Source organism: Lepeophtheirus salmonis, chromosome 11 (assembly GCF_016086655.4).
Source record: "Lepeophtheirus salmonis chromosome 11, UVic_Lsal_1.4, whole genome shotgun sequence".
In the NCBI taxonomy this organism is placed as follows: domain Eukaryota; kingdom Metazoa; phylum Arthropoda; class Copepoda; order Siphonostomatoida; family Caligidae; genus Lepeophtheirus; species Lepeophtheirus salmonis.
The window spans coordinates 20,427,294-20,452,425 of NC_052141.2; the positions used below are offsets into that span (position 1 = coordinate 20,427,294).

Below are 25,132 nucleotides of genomic sequence, written 5' to 3' on the forward strand. Positions count from 1 at the left end.
TCTAATTCAACAAATTAACATTCAGAATACTGTTGAGACAATAGAAACAAAAACTTTAATAGCAGATAACAAAATACTTCCTGTATTTTTGTGCTAGAGAGGAAACACCGATATGTAGGTAGGTATACTATGTTCGAAAAAGGAATGTCAAATTGTACTTTCTAAAACCCCTTAGGGTTTTTAAACGTTGGAACTTAGATATTTATATCACGTAGGTATCTTTATTGCATCATACAACCTCTCATTTTAAAAGAAACCAAAACAAGGCAAAAAAATCATGTGGTATTTAGACAATTCTCAACTATCGGCAGCTGAGAGTAAAGTATATTTTTGTGTTAGTGAAGTAAGACCTTGATAGTAGTTACAAATATATATGTAGTTAATAAATATATATAAATAGTTATCTGCAATATTAACAGGCCCTTACTAAAAAGTAGGTGTACTTTAAAAAGTAAGTGATTCGTCTTCTTTTTTTTTTTCTTTGTCAATGGCTTACATAAAGAAGAATAAGAATGTAAAATAGCCTTTAAAAAGCAATCTAAATGCGGATTCTTTACACTAACCTGATTTTTCCATTCAAATTAAAGACGAAGCCATAATTTCGGAGAATAATAATATGTAAGTAGGTAAGTGGTGTATATCATGTATTGTTTGTAATTGAGCTCAAAGCTCTTGAGACAAGGCCCCCTGATTACAAAATGCACTAGAGGCTAATGTTATGAATTCAAAATTGTGTATTGTTTAAAAAAAAAAAAAAAAATAGGGGTCAAAATGATCAAAAAAGATATCCTCTTTTTGAAAAAAAATTAAAATATCAAATTTAAAAAAATATATATATTTTTTTGTATTCCCAATTTTCCAAAGTTTTGAGACTCATTTTAGACCACTTTTATCCCGTGAGCCGGGTTTGAAGCAAAGACATAATACAACATCCCTTCTTCAAAATTGTGATTAGGGATGATTTCCTAGGGAATTATCATTCAAAAAAGTAATAGTCAAAAAATACATTTCCTAAAAAAAGCCCTCAAAAAAGTTTAAAAAAAAAAAAAAAAAATTGAACTTAAAAAATATATACGTGCTTCAAATGAAATTCTCCCTCAAAAAAAAAAAAAAATCGCAGTGAACCACGGGTCAAACACCAAACTGAATATCATATTATAAAAATTCCACTTTCTATCCTAGAGATATGAATTAATAATTTTTGTATTTGTCTCAAAAGCTTAAAATTTAATTTTTGTCTTAAAGTCTATATAAAAAAAAAATTATTATTGAAAATTTAATCATAAGAATGTTTTCAAATTGTCTTTTCTAACAAAAAAAAATTATCTATCAATTTATTACTTTCGTTACATTTCTTCAATTTTAGTAGTCAAATTTGGTATTTATATAGAAGAAAATATTCTATTAAACTAAGCTTTTCCACCCCTCTCCAGAATCAGGGCTACCAGGAGTAGTTATTTTTTAGAATAAGTTCCACCAAAGAAATTGACAGGGATTGGAAAATAAATTAATCCTTTAAGGATTTCAAAAAGAATGAGAGTAAATATTTCAGCAAATTTCATTTATACCGAATCAATCCGAGCAATGCCAGATACTCCACCTGTTCTAAAATAAATAACTTCAATTTCACAGTATTTATCATATATGTACTATGACATCCTGAAATCCCAAGATCTCACTAAAGGACATTTTCCTACAGTAAATAAAAAACATTTATACACATATTGAATAATTATTAAGGGTTCTTTGTGAGTGTGAAGAAAGAAATCATTTATCCAGCCACCATTCATTCAATGACGGAAAATCCTGACAGTTACAATAACATACACTACTGTATGTATGACTGTTGAACAGTGATTGATGAACCTCCTATACTCAATTTATATATTTTTTTCAAAATAATATAACCATTAATAATTTATGAAATGGTTGTTATGGTATTATTACAAGTGTAATCAAATTATATGAGCATACAATGTACTAGGTACGTCATTATTAGTCGTAGAACTCTTTTCAAAAATATAAAGTTATGGCTTTATAAGAGGTCATGGATGAATAATACAAATCGATTGCATATATTTTATGAGAGCAAAGTGTCCCCCTATAAAATAAACAACATCGCCACCGTTTTAAAATGGGAAAAGTACGGGAAAAGTGCATGCGTACTCTAGTGGCATTACCAGCCGCATATGTATGCATAAGTGTACTATTGGTAACATCAAAAACATGCATAATAAGTGTGACAAGCAGAGGGTCCACTCCGCTTGGTTTATATCCCAAGATCTTGGATATTGACGACATTAAAGGAAAGATGTTTTTTATCAAAATGTAGAAGCTTAAGGATTTCATACATGCAACTCTATAACTCATTACTTTGTTCGATTATATTTATTGGTGAGCGAAAGATTCCCCCACAGCGACTATTCCTTGTATATTATTCATTGTTTTAACAAATTCCAAAGTGTTCAACAACCCATAAAACACCCCCTACATATTACACCAAGATAATATGATCATTCAGTATAAATTAAATTAGTAATTCCTTAATAAATGATAATAATAATTAATATTAATTATTTACTGCAAAAATGTTTGAGATATAATATAAATATAATATCCTGATTAAAAAGGCTTAAATCTAATTAATATTTTTTCTCTCAGTGCAAAAAAGAAATGATGAGTAAAAGTTTATTTAATGACAAACACAAAAAATAGTAATAACAGCATTTGGGGGTGCAGTTATACACCTTTTGCATTTTCTAGTAGCCTCATCATCAGCATGACAACCCGAAAATAAGAAGAGTCATCCCCCCCCCTTATTCAAAAACTATATAGCCTACATCATAAACATTAGTTAGAATATTGTAATAGTATACATTTAGGGACAAAAAAGACATTAACTAAAATTAAAGTTTATAAACATGTCAAAAGTTGTCAAGTAAAAAAAAAAAAAACTTGATGCATCTCATATCAAATTTATTTTACTTCATTTATTTGAATGTATGCTAGGTATCTTGGATTTTAAAGGAAAATGTACTCTTCTTTATATAGTTGTACGGCCTTTAGATATTTTTGTAGAACCGGCTCCGTTGTTGTATGTATTTATTTTCGACCGGTAGGGATAATCAAAGCCAATAATTGTCAACTTTTATTTAATGTTAATCAAAAAGTAATACATTTATAATAAGAATATTAAAGTTTAAAAAGTCACGTATTTGTGCAAATAAAAAAATATATATAAATATGTCACACACAAAAAAAGCATTGACTAAAAATCGGTGGAAGTTAACCTCACTTCCCTAGCGAAAGCAAAGTTGTATATAGTTCCAAAGACTAGCACATAGTGGAGCATAATAACATCGTGAACTATGAAAGAGAGTTCTTTTGATTTTGTATTCAAAGTTGTCGGTATCTCCCAATGAGAAAAAAAACGAGACAAACCTAGATAGCACCTTGTCCAAGGACTTAATTAAGTACTTTCTTGAATAATTCCAGATCTCAGCTCCGTACATTAAGATCTGGGGGACATGAATTTTTACCAGAAACGAAGGTTTACGAGTTTTGAAACTTATTTTAATGACTCCCAAATGTAATTTGACCTTCCTAAAATTTAGTTTATATGTTTTTTAAATCTCAGATCATGAGAGATTTAAATTCTTCAGTCTAAGTTATCATCTACCACATTCAGACTTGGGTGGATGAACTCTTTTTTGGAAAAAGGAAGAATATATTAACAACATTTATAGGCATTCTCCCAGTAACACACCAGTTAAGAAAATTTGTGTAAATATCACTGACATAGTTTAAATGATTTTCGTATCATCCGCTTATAAAAATATATCTTCTGAAAAATTATCCACTAAATAGTTAATGTAAATGTCAAATAAGATATATTTTATTCGGATTCTAAAAGTTTTGTGTACACACGAAGAAGATATCTGCTTCATCTGAGCTTGTTATAAATGAATATGAATCCAATAGGAAACTTATTATTGGAAAAGATAAAATGAGCGCATTTAGTGTGTGAAAATTAAGGCCTTCTCTTAATTTGTACAGTTTGCTTGTAAAAGTTATTTTACAAGCAAAATGTTTAATCAGATTTTTTTCAATCTTTTACTTGTTTTAAAAAAATAGTGAACTTCCTTCCCTACTACATTCTATTATAATCCAAACTTGAACATTCGTGTGTGCTCAGAAAAGACGGAGAGTAACCTAGAGGATTGGTCGCAGAGTCATAATTGGTAGTCCTTGTTGGACTTCGAGTAGAATTGAGGATTTGGTGATTGGAGCTGATCTAATTAAACGTCATCACAGCTAAACAGCTTTCCTCCAAACATTCTTTCAATTGTCTGGGTTACCATGTTGATTTCCGATTTCTTTTGTTTTAACATGCCCAAAATACACGCAATTTGGATCACAATAGATTAGACCTTCAGTATTCTTTTAAAACAGTACTACACTAAATTGATATTGGAACGTGTTCTTGCTGCGTCATTAATTGGTTTGACAATATATTATAATTTGCGGGTATAGCCAGGTTTAACACAGCTATCTTGGGTGTAGACACAATTATTGTCTAAGAACTTTACGTATTATAATCTTAAAACTTCAACAACTCTCCCTTTTTGTGATTTAAAATATTTCTGGTTTGGGTAAGAGAAAATGAATCATGTTTGTACTTCCAAAATATACTTTATCGGGATATTTAACTCCTAGAAACACGACATATTTTAAAACACACAACCTCTTTATTTTGATAGGGAGATTTGTTGAGGTTTGTAGATTATAATATGCAAAGTGTTTATAAATAAATTATCTAAACAGGTATGCGTGTACAGACCAGATAGATAAGTTAATCCACCTTAAGACCAAAATGAGAAAGCTTCAATTAACTATTTAATATATATAGAAAGGATATAGTCAGAAATTACTACGATGTTTGTTTTTTTGTATTATACTCCGAGTCCAACAAGGACTCTCACTTACAACTCCCCAACCGATCTTCAGTGTTGTTTTTCATTATCCAAGACCACTTTATACTCAGATGTTCCCTCCTCAAGAATAATAATAACAGCTATGAAACATAATAAACCCTGTTTAGTTTACAACTACAAAAAGTTTTGCACTCATCTAAGGTGATTATAACAATGAAATTTAGAGAGGAAGTAAGTTTCGTTATTTGTGAATATAAAAAGCTTCAATGAGCCTACAGACTTGTTGGCAACAGGAGTATACATGTAAATTTGTTGTTTTTTTTTAATGAGCGATGAAAAAAAAAGAGAAAGAATTCAATCTTTAAAATCTAGGGTTGCAAATATTCTTATACTCTCACTTACTCTACCTTGGAATTGAAGAAAAGTTATTTTAGTCATTATGAGTTTGTAAGAAAAAAGAAAAGGCATTATGAGTCAGTCAATGATGCTCACTCATATCCATTTGGCCTGAGTCATATTCTCATTTTTGAGAGTGACGCATGACTGCAAAACACCCCTCCCCAATAAAAAGGATTATAAATTAAGCATTAGGAAAATCAAATGACCCATAATTAATAGTCAAAATGCAATTTTTATAAAAAATATTAGGCAATGATATACTGTTTGCAAAAAAAAAAAGGGACAAGATGTCATAGATTCATCGAAAAACTGTATTTTTGAATCCCATAGGGATTCGAAAATTTATAGAGTTAAATTACATGACTTTAACTATTTAAAAAAAAAATTGCAATATCTCGGGATTTGACCAATTATTTGTTACAATGAACTAATTGTGATTAAGAACTAATGTGCTCGTAAAACAATGATCTGGATCGATCCCAAATAAAAAGTCGATCTATATAGAGGCCACAAAATAATGAATCTTCATTAGTCTAATTCAAAATAAAGTATAAATCGAAGTTATGGATGAAAAATCAGGAGAAAATAAGTTCATAGAGTGAAATCGAAAAGTTGGTTCAAATCGTTCTAGAAAAATAAATTATGAAAAAAAAGGGGAAATCGGTCATGGACCGATTTATAAAACTTTTTACATATTATTTATTGTAATTTTTGCATCGAATATCCCAATTTATTGACTTGGCATCTAAGATCATTCCTATATCAATTTCACATATTTTGTTCAAGTGTACAACTTTGAAAAGTTTTTACATTGTACATAGATAGAGAAAATATCCGGATCTCCAAGTACAATTCATACTTTTGTGATGAAAATGCTGTTTATTTTGGGCTAGTTAAAATAAAACAATCAAAAATCAAACATGGTACCCCTGACAATTTGAAGAATGTTTTATAGGAGAGAAGTTTAGCTGTCAGGAGGTTTTATTAGATCATCTATGGCAAGGTTGGAGGGTGAGAAAGAAATAACCAATGACATTGGCAAGAATGTCTCCGATGTCGATCCTCAATTCTACTCCCAAAAGGGGTATCAATTATAACTCTGAAACAAATTCTCTAGGGCACTCTCTCCTCTCTGTCTTAATTGAGCAAACATATAAGTTCTATCCGGTTTTAAATATAGTTGAATGAAATAGGAAAGGAAGTTCACTACTCAGGATTTAAATAATAATGACAACATGGTAGGAGAAGAAAATTCCTTCTAAGGAGCTGCTAAAAAAACAAACGATTTATATGACTTGAATTAAATATAAGGCCTTGTTTGACTTGCAGATCCACATCGAGGTAATTACTCCCTATATATGCTGATCATTGCTGATTTATGGGGGAAGATTCGCCCAAGGACTTTTGGCCCTCGTATATATATATATGATATCATAAATGTATTCATTGTGCTTATTTTTTTAGCTAAAATTGGTCTTCCTTCACTTCTGTCATAGAAGTACATGGAATAACTTAAAGCGAGGGCATTTTAATTCCAATTTGGATGTAGAGCATTCATATTAAACTAATGTTGTTTCTTATTATGGTGGATTCGAACCGTATTTTTTACCGAGAAAAATGGGAAGAAGTTGAATTAAGACAGGGTCTTCAACTTTAATATTCAGCTACTTAGCTATTTGTCGGTTTGAACGCATTCTAAAAAGGTGGAACCTTCATGTTTGATATTTTCTATTTTAAATATATTAAAATTGAATTAATTGAGCTCATTTTATGCTAATGAATGCTTAACAAATTACTTCAAATGGAGGGAGACCCATTATAAACATTAAATTATATGTAAGAAGATATATATTATTTTTACTATGATATATATATGAAAGCAAAACATCCTAAAAACATCATTGCTGAATATGGGGTAGGATTTCTTCTTTTTTCCTACATTTTATATCTGCTCACAGCTAATTTAATGATACGTCATTTTAACTTTTTTTGGTTTTAACATACTGTTTGTCATATTATTTGTAATACTGTTTGTTGAACAAAATGGAGAAACATTTTGTCTTATAAGTAAATAAGACAGGTCATTACTGTACGGAGTGGTCCATTGAAATTTGAACACTTACTAACTCAATCATTAATGAAGGTTGAGTGATTGAAATTAATTCATAGTTCGATATATTAAAGCATAAACAATTAGCTACAAAACATAACAAATTTGAGCTCTGTAGCTCACGTAAAAGTCGAGAAAATGGCACATGAAAGTGATCAACGAACCACCGTCTACGCCGTCAGTAAGTCCAAAAAGTTGGAGAGGAAGAAAGACTATGTCCAAAAAGGCCAAACTGGACCCGTAGGAGTTAAATAAAACATCCAGCCCAATCCTCTCAAGTCAATGAGGGTCCATTTAAGAGATCTCAGGGTTTCACACCAGAAAGCCTTCTGAAAAGTCAGTCAAAAGAGCCTTGTGTTGGTGGTGAGGCCACTTTGGACAACAGCAAATATAGAACCCCATCTCCTATGTTGCAAGACACTATTGAATGAGTCTTTCAAGTTCTTTTGAACTCGGTTTTGACACTTTAGCCCCTACGAGCCAGATGCCACCCCACCAACTACACCTTTTGGGTGCATGTATCCGTCATCCAAACTCCGAGGATCTCAAAGCCACTGTCAGACAGCACTGAGATGCCATCAAAAAGGGGTACGTTCGTAGCAGGTATTAGGCCATTTGGCCCTTCCGGGAAACTATCATTGCCGCTAAGGGTGTTTAGATTAATGACTAAGAGATCTGAGACATGTATCTATTTATAGAATTAATTTTGTTGAAATTTTCTGGTGAGTTAATATTTTGTTGAAGTTTAAAATTTAAAGCGTTCATATTTAACTGGGCCACGCGGTAGAATATAGATAGTGTCCTCCGAGGATATACAAGGAAGTTTGATCCTTTCTAAGACATTCTATAGAAATAATGGACATACGCAAATTGGATTACTTTGCAAGATTTATATTGGATCCCTTCCCTTCGGGGAATTAACGTATTGAGCATCATTTTTTCCCCCTATGAAACATTTCCATTATGACTACATATGTAACTACAAGACTAATGGGTTTGAATTACTTTGTAACTTAGGAGAGGGAATAGTTTGTAATATCTAAAAATTCTGAACATGTGTTCACTTACCTATTTAATGTGATTGAATCCTCATTCTAAGGATTTCGAATTGGAGAATTAGATATGCTTCGGTGATTATGTTTCAAAAAAAAAAAGTGAATACTACAATAAATAAGTTTGTACACAAATAAGTCTTGCAACCTACTGAACCTCCCGATGTGAAGAGGTTCAACACTTTACTGAGTAAAATATATATATTGGTGAAAAAAGAGCACCCTTCCTTCCTATCCTTATAAAGCGCGAAACGTAATTTTTTTGAAAAAATGTGGAAGACTAGTAAAAGGCCGTGTAGACGATACACGCAGAGAAGAAGAAGAAAAAAAGGAAAAGAAATGTAAATTGAGTGGGGGGTGTGTGGAAACAAAAAGGAAGAAATATGTCATGCGTCAACATAAAAACAGTCTGGAATAAAAAAAATAGGGGAACCTCAATTAATTTGTTTATTTTATATATGTGTGTATAATCTCTATATATTACACTTACAGCCATATTTGAGTCAATTATTGGTAGTTTCTATTTAAAACTAAGTTTGTCAGCTTCTGTAGAGGGATGAATTTTCAAAACATATTGAGTGGGATGGCATTCAAACCCTTCCATCAATGGATTCTCTTGGAGTTGGAGGAATGTATTTCCTATTTTGTTGTCCAATGTTTTGATATTAAACAATTCATCCATTATGCATTTTTGACCTGATTCAAAACTATATGTATTTTGTTCTTTTTAGAAGATGGCTTCATGAGAGTTGGGACGGATCATTTTGGGTGGTCTTTCATCACTCTGTTGCCTTACTTTAATGTAGAATTATTCATCATTCTTAAATGCCAAATAACCAAAGATTATCTCTATCATTAAGGTTTAATGTATAAACTTTTGGATTTTTTTCACTTAGAAATTGGATCGGAAACCTGTAAAAGACTTGAATTGAACTATCTATTTAGAGCTATTTTTAATAACTTAGTAACTTTTTGAAAAATGTTGATCATTCGTATATGATAGTTAAATTATGATACAAAATGATGATTTTCTTTAATTTGATTGATTTATAGAAGTTACGAATTCTAGAACAAAAGAAATTGTCACAATTATTCTGCATTGGATATAAAAAAAGCTATGATCATAAATTTTTGTTGTTGTCGTTTTTTGTTTGTTTGTTTTTTTTGCTTGAAAATTTTTTATCAAATGAAGAATGTTTCATAGAGCTTAAGTAAGTAAAAATATTTTTTTAATGACTAATTATTTTCTTTACGCGCATGCTGATACAACATAAATACCATTCAAATATCTACTCACTTACAAACAGAATTCTTGCAGTTTGACACTTTTTTTTTAAATATTATATTAAATAGGTATTTTTTTGCTATGTTTCATTTGTGCAACAACAAAAAATTACGACTTAAAAGTCTGATATTGCTCAGTGATAGCTGATAAGTAATTTGGTCAATCCTGTGAACTTATAGCTGGGGCTGTTTTTTTGCAATGGGCACTCTAATGAATGAATTTATTTACTGAGTAGTGAACTTTCTTTTCGTGTACACACTCAATTATATTCAAAACCTGATTGAACATTCGTGTGGGTTCATAATAGAGGGAAAGTAATTCCTAGGATTGGTTGCAGAGTTAAAATTGAAGTCATTGCTGGACTCAGAGTATAATTGAGGATCTACATCGAAGCAAGTCTTCCTTGTTGCAGCTGATGGTAGTTGATCTCCTCCAAATCATTCTTTAAATTGTTAGGATTAGCATGTTGATTTTCTGTTTCTTTGTATTTAACATGCCCAAAATACACACGATTTTCATCACTAGACATAACACATGGGCTGCATAGTCCTAGGCTTAATAAAGAAAACATATTTTTCTTATCATTTAATTATTTGCTTCGAGGAGTGGAGTCCTCATAGTACTTTTCAAGCCATTTCTTAGCTTGAAAGGGGTATTTTTTCTCATAAAAAAGAAGTGTAAAAATTCATACATTAAATTAGATTTTAGATGAACATTAGACCTCCAGAGATAAACCAATTCTTCCACTCTCTTGTTATGTCTCAATTTTAGACAAATTCAAAAAAGTTTAACGTTTTCACTGAACGAAATTGAAAAATTTAAAAGAACTGATCTATCCATAAAAAAATTCAAGGAATTATTAAAAATAATCAGATAATTACTCTGAATATTTAAAAAGTTAACATCAAAATACAGTGATAAAATATTTAGAGCTATAATATTTTTGAAGGACAATGATGCACTCCGTCAATACTAAGAGTAAGTTTTAAATTATCCGAATGAGGGTCTGATTCAGAGAGTATGATGAGATCTCTTGCATAAGCCCTAATTGACTTGAGGGATTGTCTTTTGCTCTTTTTTATCTCCTCCGGATCCAGGTTGGCCTTTTTGACAAGAGCCCTTCTTCGTCTCCAACGTTTCAGACTTGCTGATTGTCTATACAGTGGTAGATGCCCAATTGCTTGGAAATTCGTCATTTTTTCTACTTATACGTAAGCTAGAGAAGCCATGTTTTTGGGGTTTTTTTTGTTTTAACTTATTGCTTATAATTTAATAAATCAAATATGAATTAATTTTAATCTCTGAGCCTTCATTATTGAACTAGTAAGTGTTTCACTTTCAATGGACCACTTGGTATCTTTCTGAGGATTCTATTAAAATAGCTCTACAAGTTTCTACTCTGATCGGCTTATTTAAACTGAGTTAGAATTTAACAAGATTTTTAGCTATAGTTCAAAATGTGTTTTTGTTTATTTTAGAAACCAATATCAGACCTTTAAAAAAGCGCATCTATAGTTTTGTGTTTGGTGAATCCAGTTTTGTGTTACAGCTTTCCAAAATGGACGTAAAAAAAGTGAAAATTCGATACATTCTTCAGTATGTCTATAATCAAGCTAAAAAGGTGGAGCAAGGGGTCAAAAAATGGATACAGTGTATGAAACCATTACAGTATAGAATGAAAGAGCAAAGGGGTGGTTCATGGAATTGACGTAGATCATGGACATCGCCCTCGGGATAAAGCATTCTCTTGAAATCAATGTGCGTAGCTCAGTCCTCTAGACATTTCTATCGAAAGAATATAGTTAGTATATATGGATATCACAAAAGATTCCAAGGTTTGATGGAGTAAATGTAATACTATAATATTTACTTATACTGAATCAGGGCAACTCCATCTAACCAATAAAAAGGAAGATTTAAAAAAAAAAAACAGTTGTTCCAAGGATTCATTTCTGGTAATATGAACGTCGAAGATGAAGAACGATCTGGTAGGCCAGTCACCAAAAACGTCAATGAATTAATGGAAATTGTCAAGTTGAACAGGGATATTATGTTGTTGTTTTTGTTTTTTTTAATTGTCAAACGAAAGCGAAAAACCCTCAGACGTTTTTACATCACCTATTATTGATATAGGTGATTTTATATTTTAATTTAATTTAAAATGATGCTATGAAAAATAGGTATTGTTCATATGCTAAATATATGTATATCCCATGATGGTAAATTAATTAGTTTTATTTTACAGAAAAAAAATAATATTCATTCAGTATACTTATATAAACACAAAACAGTAATATGTACTTCGAATCCTTTACCGTTGTAGCACTCTAAATAAATAAAAGGATATACAAAAATGACAGAATATATTAACTATCAATTTTGTGTCAATAGTCCTAGAATTCTAGCAGGGACATATGCAAGAATGAAACCGATGTCGATCCTCAATTATACTCTTTATGTAGAAGGAATTGTCACTTATAACCCCCATTCCCCCTAGTCTACAACCAAGTTAAGTCGTTGGTGAATATTAATAGTAATAACGCTTTATTTTGTCTGTTCGTCGACCCTGAATAACTATGAAGAATCCTAGGTACACCCGCTACTATAAGAGTAATACAAAAAATGTGTACTACGATATTTTTTTATTTTTTAGGCTAAATCTCTCAACGTAAACAAAACACTTAACTTTCTTAGATAATGACGCTTTTGAACATGAAAAAACATATTTTTCATAATGAAATTACTGTTTTTTTCCCCACTCCCTTAATAACAATTGTACTGCAAATCAGATCTGAAGTATCAAATCAATTTTCCATCTTTGAAAAATATATTATTACTTGTATGAGAAAACAAAACTACATGCTTTTAACACGTAGTAGTGTTAATAGTGAAAATTGTACCTCTATTGAACTTATTTATGTGTTTTAATTAGAATGAAGTGAAAATATAAGTACATAAGTGAAGATGAATAATATTTGTGGTAGTATTTTTTAGTAGGCAGGAAAAGCGGTAGTATTCAAAAGTATTTTTAGAGTAATCTAATCTATTTGGAAAATGCCATGTTGCGAATCGAAGTCCTTTAAATCAAATAAAGGCTCTAAACTAGTGGTTCCCAACTTTTGAGCTCCGACCAACGCCTAGGGGTTGCTAATTGATTTTAAGGTGAATGTATTAAATATATCAAATACAGTGAAAAACATATTGAAGCATTTAGCACAAAGGAGGAAAAGTACAGGGCTTCACATTCTATTTTTTTTTCTTTAAATTCAAAATTTGATGACGAGCTGTTCTGACTAAGTAATGGCCCTCCAAATGAGGTGGCAAGTACAGAAAACATTAAAAAAACCTCACAAAATTGTTTTGAATAGTCGGAAAATGAACATGTCAGAGTTAGTTACAACATAAAAATATCAAAAGAACATGTTTCCTTAATATTGCAAGAGTGCCAATTTATCCATGAGAAACCTCTGTTCAAAGTCGTTGCCGCTGTTGCTCACTGTTGACCAAAAACAAAAGTCTGCTGATGATTCTAGGTAGTGTTTGGCCATGTTTAAACTTAAAAAATAGAAATTTTTACTTGGGTGGGTCATAATGGATAAAACATGGGTCCATCACTAGACTCTAGAATCGGAACGATCATCATCTGAACGGACAGCAACACGTTAACCTCGTCCAAAGAGCCCAAAATCCCCAACTTGGCATTTTGGGTTGCGTATGTCATAATATTCAAAGACTAACTTGAGAAGGGAAATATCGTCCAGAGTGGATATTATATACAGTTACCAGAGTTTTCGAAAGACGAAATAATGGAAAAGCAGGCCCATTTGAATAAGAAGAAAGTATTGTTTCACAGGAACAAGGCACCGTGTTAAAAGTCAATCAAAACAATGGCAAACCTACATTAATTGAACTTAGAATTGCTTCCGCATTCACTTTACTCTCAAGATTTGCCTCTCAGCGACTAATGGCTGTTTACAGACCTTAAAAGATCCTTGCAGGTAAGAAACTTTTCTCCAAGAAATAGGTTGTTGCTGAAACTGAGGACTATTTTAAAGCAAAAGATAAAGTGATTTATAAAAGTGGCATTGCACATACAAAGCACTACAATGATTGTGTTGCACTCACGTAGAGATATTATTGACGAATAATGTTAATTTTGAAGGACAAAAACCCGGTACTTTTCATCCCATGTAAAATATAAATTTATACTATGAAACCAAATGTAGCAGCTCCTTAGATCACTCAACACAACGTCTCAGCCTCTATTGAACATGTCTAGTCTCTATTTTGTTATTTTCACACCATCCATATGTTGTTTCTCCCACCAGTGTTGCGGAGTTAGTCGATATCCGGGTAGATTGAATCAAATTGGGAAGCATCTGGCTCAAATAAATTCATTTAATTGCTAGATTTGTTATAAGAAAAGTTAAAATACCATGTCAATGGGTGTCAAGGGTGCTGCTGAGAAGGTCATAGAGATTTGAGGAGAGACTCAAAAGCATCACCAATTCCGTGAAGCGTTGTAGGGTCTTCTATGCAACCTCAAGCAGCATGTTGAAGGGAGGGGTGATATGCTTCTCTGATGAAGAATTAGCAGAATATGCAGTTGCTTTAAAAATAAATGATCATTCATTCATAATCGCAATATATGTCAGATTCTTGAATGTATTTGGTAGAAAATATTTTATAAATTGGAGTAATTTCCTGATGGCCTCTTCTCAAATGGTTCAAAATGTTGGGAAACACTGTTCGAAAGTAATATTAAAATCATTGGGTGTATTAACTTATCCCAGTAGTTTGTGTACACAGTCAATGATTGACTCAAATCTGTCTAAGAAATATTGGCAGAATGTATATTAGAAGGAAAAAAATCAATAGGGATTTCCTCCACTTCTTTATTTCTGGTCAATATTGTTTATATATTGACACGCCATAGATATATATGTAACTATTTCAGACGTCTTAAGAGTCCTACACTTTTTATTAGATTAAAGCCAGCCATCAATGGCTGACTGAGTCTTCAGTTATATATATAGATTAAATAATTGGATTTCCCTAAGATTAAGTTGAACATGTCTGGGACCTCTTTATGAAAGGCTCAAAGAATTTTATTTTCTGTTTTATCAGTTCTTCTTCATTCGGCTATGTCCAGTCTTATGACCGGTCCTTAAGACAGGGGGCCCTTCGGACTGCCAGTAATACTAAAACTCATTATAAAAAAAGAAATAAATAAAGTTAATTGAGGTTATCAAAGACCAAACTTTATCAGTTTTAGGCTTGATATGCAGGACTGAACTGGACGGGATTGTAGTCTTCAACATGGCTAGCCTCTTTGGCGGCTCAATCAATAACCGGTTTAAACAAGTGGTTGCACTACAAAGTTGATAATTTTTGGGACTAGGCCCCCTCCCCCAACAATTTTCTCCAAGTCGTCTCAAACTGGTAAGTCCAAGAAATTGAGGTTAAGGGCTGATAAGGGCCACATAAAAGCAGGCCAGAAGTCATCATATTGTTTTGATTATTCTTGGCTGCATGGGGCTATGATGGACTTCTTGATGTTGTAGGGGCAGTCTAAATAGAAATGCCAACGGTTTCTGTAGCCTTGTTGGCACTGAAAACGGCACGTCGAGACATGGGGTAAAAAAACTTTTATTTACTGTTTCAACTATTGTTTGCTTGCATAATGAGAACAGAACAAATCTAACTCTGGAGGGAAGGTATAGCTGACATTCTCTTCCAAGACATCTCAAACTGCAAAGTGAAAGGGATTGTCGTCAGGGCTGGAAAAGAGCCACGGGGAGCCAGGTGAAAAGTAATTATTATTGTTGCTGCAATCTTGGGCACTCTTTAATAGACTTTTCAATGTTGTAGGCAGTATGGAGATACCAACAGTCTCTCCAGCTTTCTCGGGAGGGACGCCGATGCTGAAGAGATCGTACATGCATTGTGACATGGTATAGAAACAAAAAATTGTTTTGATTTGTTTCAGCTATCCGAGATAAAATAGTATTTAAAAACTACTTCCAGTTTTGGGTGGTCCCCACTTTGACCATTTAAATTTTAAGAAACTTGATTTTTTTTTGGTCATTTTATTTGTAACACGTGGTTTAATACTTTTTTGATGACATAAATCGTTTTTACACCCCAGATGATCATTAGTAAAAAAATTGTAAAATATCTACAAATTCCTCAAAACTGTCCTTACCTGTGAATAAAACAAATGATGAAAGTTAGCCACGCCCCTGGTCTTCAGTCCTAAATAAGGACTGATATATCATTGATCTGACTACCATGTCAAATATTGTTTTATTGTTGATTGCTACCAAATTGTTCTATAATATGGGTGAGTGACCCTTATCAATAGCTATTGTTGATACTTAGTTCGAGACAGACTAATTTAATAGGTCTCATACTATGGAACAAAATTGTATTGGGCATACATCAAAATTTGCTCCTGAGTTTGTTATGAAAATGAGTTAATTTCTTCAATTTATAATAAACAAAACAAATTGGGGTTTTTTTTTGGAGTTTTTTTAATTCATTTTCATATTGGGAAATTTTCAAAATAATTTGAACGCAAATAACTCTCTGAGCAATGCCACCGTTAAAGAGCTAAAATTTAAGTTATCCAATTTATTGATATTTAAAAATGGTAAATTAGCTTAAATTAGGTCATGGTTAACTACCATTAAATGAAGCGTTCAAATAATAATTCGTTTCGTTATAAGCCTCTAAAGATTTACACAATTTATCCGTATACATGTGTTTATACAGTGCTCCCTGATGTAAATCATATAAATATTTTTGATCTAAAAGATAATAGTGTAGTCGTATTAATTAAATATTGCAGGCGTGTTCATGTAAAAAGGCGAACTTTTCTGTTTGTTATTGTATATAGTTCATAATTTATCTGCATTTTCAATATACAATATATTAATGTTATACTTAAAGGGTTACGCGGGTATGTTAAAATGAATCTTGTTTGTTGTCATTAGTAAATACTTTCAAGAAAACAACCAAATCCTTGCATTTGGGGGGTTGGCATTTGAATGTTGAAGGTGTCCCTTTCGATCGCAGTAATACATTTTTTCCCTCCTAAATCACAGGATCAACGGATGTCATAAGGGTATTAATTCTGTAGTACCATACCAACTTCCCTTTTTTCCTTGCACTCTACAAAATGCCCATCCCTATGTATTAATAACCGTTGAGCACGGTTGGACACGTTTTTTCTGACTACTCGTTGAAATTTTAAAATGGCCGTTAACATCTCTAGTTAGAGCCCATTCATGAACTACGTGGTCTATTCTTCACATTTTTTTTTTACTCCCCAACACACATCATGACTCTTACGTGGTTATTTTCTTTCCTCCCCTAGCACAAAGTGTGTTTTTTTGACAACCCTCCTCCCTAAAAAAATGGTTTTTTTTTTATTTTATTCCTAATTGAACTTTTTCTTTAGGTCTTCTTTAGGTATTTTAGAAAGATTTTCCTCCATTTTACGAAAAGTAGCCTTTTTTCAAGAAAAATAAATTTTAATACTTTGTTAAATTTTACTCCCTCCTTTCCTATGACGTCATTTCTGCCTACTCATGCGTAATTTTAGATCTTACTTAGCCTCCCCACCCCTAGTTAGCCACAAGTTTTGTGAAAATCCCTTTACATAATTACGACAATCGCAAGTATTTAACAATCAAACTCTCAAAACTTATGCAAAAATCAATGTTTGCACATATGTAAATAATAACTTTGTGTTGTGTTTCTAGACCAATCTGAGACCATATTGATTTTTATTGGGCCGAACTCATTTGTTCTAGATCGGTCTTTTTTTTTTTTTTTTTTTTTGGTCTAGACCGATTCTATGGCTATAGAAGAATTGTTGATGTCGTCATGAGTGCTTCAAAAATGTGAACATTGACCTACATTAATGTCATATGAAGTTAAAAGTGTTGAATAAGTCATATTTGTACAACGTATACATCAAGAATGGGTAGAATTAGTTCATTGATCGAGAACAAAAAAATAGGTCCACGATTTGAAAACAATTAAATTTCAGTTTACGGTCTGAGATCACAATTTATATCCGAAATATTAGTCCAAATCTGTAAAAAATAATTCACTTCAGACCAAACCTTATAAAAATCGGTAGTGGGCCGGCTTTCCTTTCAACACTAATATATATGTAGGCATGCAAAAAAAAGTTGTAGGGGGTACTCATTTCGTTCTCGATAATATATAAAGTAATATACTCAGTAGTTATAAATTTATGTATTTTCTCTGCTTAATTAATTCTGGATTATGATTTTGCGAGATATAATATCAAATAAAATAAAGGAGTAATTTTTGTCGAACATTCCAGATTACTCCGTCGCTCTCGAATGAATATAAGAAATTTTAGCATCACTGAAATCAAAAGAAAAGGCTACATCAAATAACATTTCGCCCACAAATCTATTTTTTATTTAATCCTTTAACATACCTGCAGTTATAAATATATTATTTCCATTAATGTCTCCTCTACAGATTGAAACATTATAAATATACTATTCCGTCTATGCTATGTAAAAGTATATTTAAAATAGAAAACACTTGTGTTATTGTTCCTTTGTTGCCTAGCTATTCAAGGAGTTAAGATATACGTAGTTATACAACCATGTACATATCACTCAGTTGAAATATATGATCGTTGTCCACACCTACTTTGAAACCTATTCATTATAATAGTAGCATCTCATTTGCAATATCCTGCCTGTCATTTAAAACGACATCACTTTTATTATGAGAGCGAACTGACAACAATATCATTAAAATTACAAATAACGTATTTAAGTTTTAGTTGTCCTTCTGATTAAAGCTATAAAAAAACGACAATTTGTAGAATGTTTAAAAGAAGAGCAGTTTAGCTGTCATGATACTTTATCAAATTTGGCTCCGAGCATCTATGAGAGGAAGGCAATGAGGACAAGTTCTTCTCTTGTTCTAGCAACGTCATATTTAGACAGAAATGACCATCCTCAATTCAATTGTTTAGGTTTGAGCAGGATCCGGGACGAGCATTGTCAGTAGTGCTTGCTATATGGGATGAAGTTGTATCCTATGACACGTGGTTAAACACTGGAGTAATTGAAAAATGACTTGTTTATGACGAAAACTTCAGAGTATACTCATCTTGAAATTCTTCCCCCCCCCCAATTATTGATTCATAAAATGCTAATATATACAGATTAAAATATTTTGATATGTACAAGGCGATATTTATCATATCACATACCCCCCCCCCCTCGACTCCTAGCTATTGTGGGTGGGCGAGAAGAAGAGAAAACTCCGCCATATTGAAGGATATAGAATATTTGGTGACTAGCTAGCAAAAGAATTGTCGGACATACCAATGTTACTAGAACAAAGTTAGGTAACAAGAAAATATCTGGGGAAGTACGGCAGATTTATTCAATAAATTTCTCTATCTTTCTATTTCTGGTGACGTCATTGGAACACTCGCGGTTATTAATACTACATAAAAAATAATTTGCCATTATATTTAGTAATATTAATCAATCACTTCTATGAAAATGATAACTTGTATTAAATTTTTTACTTCTCAAGTTTATGTACTACTTGTAAGGAAGAGTTGTCCCAATGATGTCACCAGAATTAGAAAGAGAGAGAAATGTATTTATTAAATCCGCCATGCTTCCCCATCTACTGTCTTGTTGCCAAACTTTGTTCTGGGACATACTGCCTTCCTTTTTTGTTTTATTCCCCTCCCCTAATCACCGGCCTTGGAAGAATCGCGGCCATTTTGATTGGGAAGTCAATCAAGTACTTATACTTATAACTCCATAATGCTTTTCTCTCTGTCATATAGGACTAGTCCTAAGACTGGACTTGACCGAATAAATAATGACCGTCACAACACTAGTCTTAAGTCCCCAACAAATCATCATCATTACACTCGTGGTTATACTTTATACTTACATGTATTCTCATCAAGAATGAAAAAAAAAAATCTCAACTTTATAAAATATAACACACTGCTAAGGTTATCAACGACAACAAAGCTCGTCTGCTAAAAAGTGCTCCGGATTTACATCAAGTGATGAAAATCAACAGTATTTTGGCCATGTTAAACAAAAACAAAGTGTAAATCAACATGGTAACCCTGACAATTTGACAACTTCTTACTTTTATTAAAATTGGTATAATTCAATATTAATCCCTAAAATATATCTGAACATTGTCCAAAGTATAGCCCAGGCCAGAATAGATAAGGTATTAATCCGACCTGAGATCGCATCTATTTTCACCTACAACTTTGGTGTTTTCTCGATTCGAAAGGAAAAAGTGCTAATCACTTCACCAATGCGGGCATCTTTTATGGCCACATACGAATGTTCAATCAGGTTTTGAATATAATTGAATGTAGTTGGAAAAAAAATTCCCTAATCAGGAGTTAAATCATAATGACCACTCCTAATAAAAAGAAATTCATTCTTCAAATTATGAATCACGTTTAGCTTTTTTTATCCATTCGCAACCTTAACTGTCAAAAGTGGAAGAAAACATTTGAAAAAAAAAAATATTTATATGTTAGCCAGACTTATGTATTTTTCTTGTTCCCAATTGTTATTTTTAGAGGATATTTATTAAGTTTTATATACATTGAATTAATGACACAAATTCTAAACAAAATTCTAAACTTGATTCATATAAATTAATGTAAAACTCAAAATCTTATGGAATACTTTTTTTGAGTTCATAGTAAGTAAAGTTTTAACCCCTACAAGTGTCAACTTGTGAAAAATAATTAAAACACCTACAGGGAAAAAACACTAAATCTATGTTGTTTTAAAGAAGTTAGGTGTAAATTCCAAAAAAAACCTTCAAAGTACACATGATTACAACCCTTCTACTCTCGAAAAACGGTTCCCAGAGCCTGTTAACCAATCAGAGTTCTTAAAATCAACAAATCGCCAGTTGAAACAGGATTTGCATCTGTGAAATCAAGCGATTACTTATGAATCCTGTTTGTAATTAAGTAGGCAGGTGGAATACGGCAGACAGGCAGACATATATACGAAGATAGTCGTATTTCTACAATAAAGAGTTCAAATATGAACATATTTTTTCATCTATTTAATAAACATTTGTACATATATATGTCGATTAGGGTGGTTCATAAAATCCATGTTTTAATTTAACTCAAGTCTAACCCTTCCATATTATTTCCTCCATTGTAAAAGTTCACTCTGCAAAATATTTTGACCTTAATGAATATTTTGGTGACGCCCTTCAAAATATTTAGCACCATATTGAAAAATGGTATATATTCAATTTTTTCCTAATAACATAAAACTATGTAAAACTAGGGTGGTGGTGGTGGTCCTTATTTATTCAGTTCAGTCTTAGAACCGGTCCCATCAGTCTTTGGGACCTATCCCAAAGACTGTCAGTACTACAACTGATTCAAAAAGAAAAAATAAAGTTAAGTAATGAAGTCAAAGGACCCAACTTTATAAGAGTTTGTAGGACTGAACTGGACCGGATTGAGAGTGAACTAGGCAGGAAATCAGTTTTCAGTCCTAAATAAGGAATAACACAATACTATGTAGAATACCATCCTTGTCTCTAAGGATAAATATTTATTATACCAATTCAAATACCTTTATTAACAATGGATCCTGGTTGACATTGAGAGGCATGTATCTACTTATGAGTCACTTTCGCCAGGAAAAATCTCACATAAAGTGTAACGTAACGTTCATAAACTATATTACAAGCTTCTTTTAATCGGCTTGTTTGACAATTTTAAATGGTACTGATGAAGGTAATTCCTTGCATGATTCAATCGTTGTTTTTAAATTATCACACCGTTTTGTGATAGCTGAGGTGGATCCTTCATTCTTAAGAAATTCGACTTTTTCTGAATAGTGACGGATGTTGTTGCTAGGTCCATTTTTAGAAAATCTCCGAGAAATGATTTTTTATACATTATTGATGATATAATAAAGGAGGATTATATTGATAAAGATCGACCAATATAAATTAAGTTTACTATAGTTCGTAATCCGACTGCGCCATGAAATGTATCCATTTATGATATTTAAAGAGGAAACTTTACTCTTAGATATGATGTACTAATATTCTTATATTGACTACTCAAGAGCCCCTAGTTGGGATTGCGTGTATGTGCCAGTATCATCTCAATTTCGTGGATTTTTTTCCCCTACATAAAAAGTTAATTATATCAGAAAAGGCCCTCAAAATGATAATTTATTAGGGATCTTGGGGGTGTTTGAGAGTATTCAATAATATTTCCCTCTAACATGGTGATAAAAGCTACATTTACGACTACGATTTACGAGGTGGGTAGCTCAAGCATTCCTATGATTATTCCAGGCTATTGTCCTAGTTTTTGAGGGACTATTTTTACCCCCAAACTTTGGGGGAATCGGTATTGTTCCTATGTCATATTAGGTAAACTAGTGGATGTTCTTTTGTAGAAAATGTTTATTTTTTTATCATAGTCATTAATGATCATTATATAAATTTAACGCAGTAATATTTGGTTCGAATTTAGTTCGAATCTTTACCGTTGTAGAACTTAATATAAATTAAACAATAAACAAACATTACATCGATTCGAATGGAAGAAGTGCTTAACACTTCTCTCTTATTAATAAGTTATGATTCGAGATGAAGGATAATTCATGTTAAAAAATATAATACATGGATTCAGAACAATCATAATATCAGGCAAGAGCACTTCTTCCATTCAAATCGATATCATGTTTGTATATCGATTTACCTTATATGACATATATAGATACTGATTTCAATTTTGTATATAATGGGTATGTTAATTAAAAAGAAAACAAAAATCGACATGGTAACTCTTACAATTTGAAGGAAGTTTTGGAGGAGATCAGCTATAAACAATTGAGACAAGGAAGAAGGGGAAGAAAGAAACAAACAAAGACATGGGCAAGAATTACTCCGAGGTTGATCTTCAATTCTACTCTGAGTGTAACAAGGAGTTACAACTATAACTCTGCAACAATTCATCAAGGTTACTCACCATCTACTATGGCCTCACACGAATGTCCAATCAGGTTTTGAATATAATTGTGTGTTTTTAGAAGAATAGGAAGTTCACTAACAGAAGGAATTGAATAATAATGACAACTTCTAAGGAAAAGAAAATTCATTCTTTTCGATTACCAATTCCAAAAAAACGGGCCTGCTAAAAACTTTATACAATTTACATCACTAAATATGTAAAGCATACAAACAATACCTTTTCATCTTTTTATATATATATTTAATATATTTTTCGCCCAAATAACCTATTAGTCCCTCTGCAAAATGTCCGTTCTACAAATTGTCCTTTAGTTAAATGGTATTCAACAAAATGTCATTGAGCAAAAAAAATAAAATTGTGCAATTTTCCTAAAACTCACAATAAGAGACACCCTAATATATTTGCACACATACGTAGAGGAATGAAACATCTGTAATAGGCGTTTACAAGTTATTATTTTTAGAGAAGGTGTTTTTCATATTGGCCCATTAGTATCTAATACATCCCATAAGTTTTCGCAAGTGTATCATTATTTTTTAAAGAAATTCAATATGAGTAGCGATATTGCTAAAACTCCAGGAGTCAAAGCCCTTGCCAAAAACTTTCATAAATTTGGAACAGAACTTATTCTCAAAAGCAAAGGACCAGAAGAAAATGCTGTGTTTTCAAGCTACAGCATTTCTAATGTTCTATGTATGACCTCCCTTGGAGCCAAAGGGGATACATATGAACAACTAAAGCATGCCCTTAATTTGCCAGAGGATGTTGAGTCCCTCAAGTCAACTTATTCTGATATTACTTCACTAACAAAATCTGATGAAAATGTTTGTTTGGAGGTGGCCAATTCTATCTTCCCATCCAATACATTAAAAGTCTGTGATGAATATTTAGAGGATGTAGTGAAGTGTTTTGGCTCTGAAGTTCAATCTCTTGACTATACGAAAAATGAAGAAGCTAGAAATAGTATTAACGAATGGGTCTCTAAAAATACGAATGATAAAATCCCGGAGCTTTTCGAAAAGGGCACCATTGAAGTGGATACAAGTAATATATTAGTAAACGCTATATATTTTAAAAATGACTGGGCATCCAAATTTGACCCAACCCTAACGACGGAGAAGGAGTTCCATGTGACTCCTGACAAGATAGTAACTGTTCCAACCATGTTTGCTCCTAAATTGAAATTTGCTACCAAGAGCGTGGATCTTTTAAAATGTACGATTGCCGCGATACCGTTCAAAGGAGAACGGATTGTAATGTACTTGCTCGTCCCAAAGGAGCCATTCGGTCTTCCAGAGCTGGAAGCTAAATTAGTATCCGAGGAATTTGATCCCACCATTCTAGAAAAAGCCTCAAATTCAGTTCACAGCCTTATTCAATTACCAAAATTCAAATTAGAATCAACACATGATCTCGTGGAAGCTTGCAACTCTCTAGGAATAGAGGATCTATTTGATCCAAAAGCGGATCTTTCTGGAATTGGAGGTGAACCGGGAGGGCTCTTTGTTTCAAAAATAGTTCAAAAGGCCGTGATTGAAGTATCTGAAGAGGGAAGTGAGGCAGCCTCTGCCTCAGGAATCATAGCTATGGTTGAGTCTGCAATATTTTCAGACCCATTTGTTGTGGATCATCCCTTTGTATTTATGATTAAAGACAAGGCTACTGGGATGATATTAATGTCGGGTCGAGTAGTGGATCCCTCACTTTAATCTCTTATTGTACATGTGTAATTATTTTGTAAAAATAAACGAAATTTAAAATATTGTACAAGGATTAAAGATCGTTGTTCTTTTTTTATTTTTTTTAAAAGAAAGTTCAAAAAAAAGTTTTAAAAAATATGATCTTCCATAATAAATAAATCCAAAAATTAAAATTGTCAAACTGACAATTTGAAGAATGTTTGGGAAAAGAGAAGCTTAGCTGCTATGAAGTTTCTTTTCATTATCAGTCAGCAGCTTTGAGATATAAGCAGGAATTACTCTAACCTAGATCCTCAATTCTACTCCTCTAAGTCCAACTAGGCCTTACACTTAGAACTTTGCAAAAACCCCTCAGTGGTTTTTTTCGTATTTCACGTACTAGTAATATAAAATTAAAAACATAAAGATAACTGCTTTGGAAAAAAAAAAAAAAATTATTAAGGCGCCACTTACAAACGGCCGCTTCCTCCTGCATTATAATATCATTTTCATCTATGATCAAAGTTTACACAATCTATATATATACATATGGCACAGAGTTACCTCACTAACAAAAGAATTTTTATTTTCTTGT

General features: G+C 32.2%; 2 protein-coding genes across 3 annotated transcripts in view; one reads left to right on the forward strand and one right to left on the reverse strand.

Moving 5' to 3' along the window:
- LOC121125775 (discoidin domain-containing receptor tyrosine kinase B) overlaps positions 1 to 8,683 on the reverse strand; it is a 222,425-nt gene extending 213,742 nt beyond the window's left edge. For both annotated transcript variants that reach the window (XM_040720987.2, XM_071891774.1), the window contains exon 1: positions 8,512 to 8,683. The gene's annotated coding sequence lies outside the window, so the exon portion shown is untranslated. The remainder of the gene's footprint in view (positions 1 to 8,511) is intronic.
- A 14,641-nt stretch (positions 8,684 to 23,324) lies between these two features.
- On the forward strand, positions 23,325 to 24,636 carry LOC121126182 (leukocyte elastase inhibitor). Its single transcript, XM_040721490.2, has one exon. The coding sequence runs from the start codon at positions 23,410 to 23,412 to the stop codon at positions 24,565 to 24,567; it is 1,158 nt and encodes a 385-aa protein (XP_040577424.1). The 5' UTR covers positions 23,325 to 23,409; the 3' UTR covers positions 24,568 to 24,636.
- Positions 24,637 to 25,132: the final 496 nt, after the last annotated feature.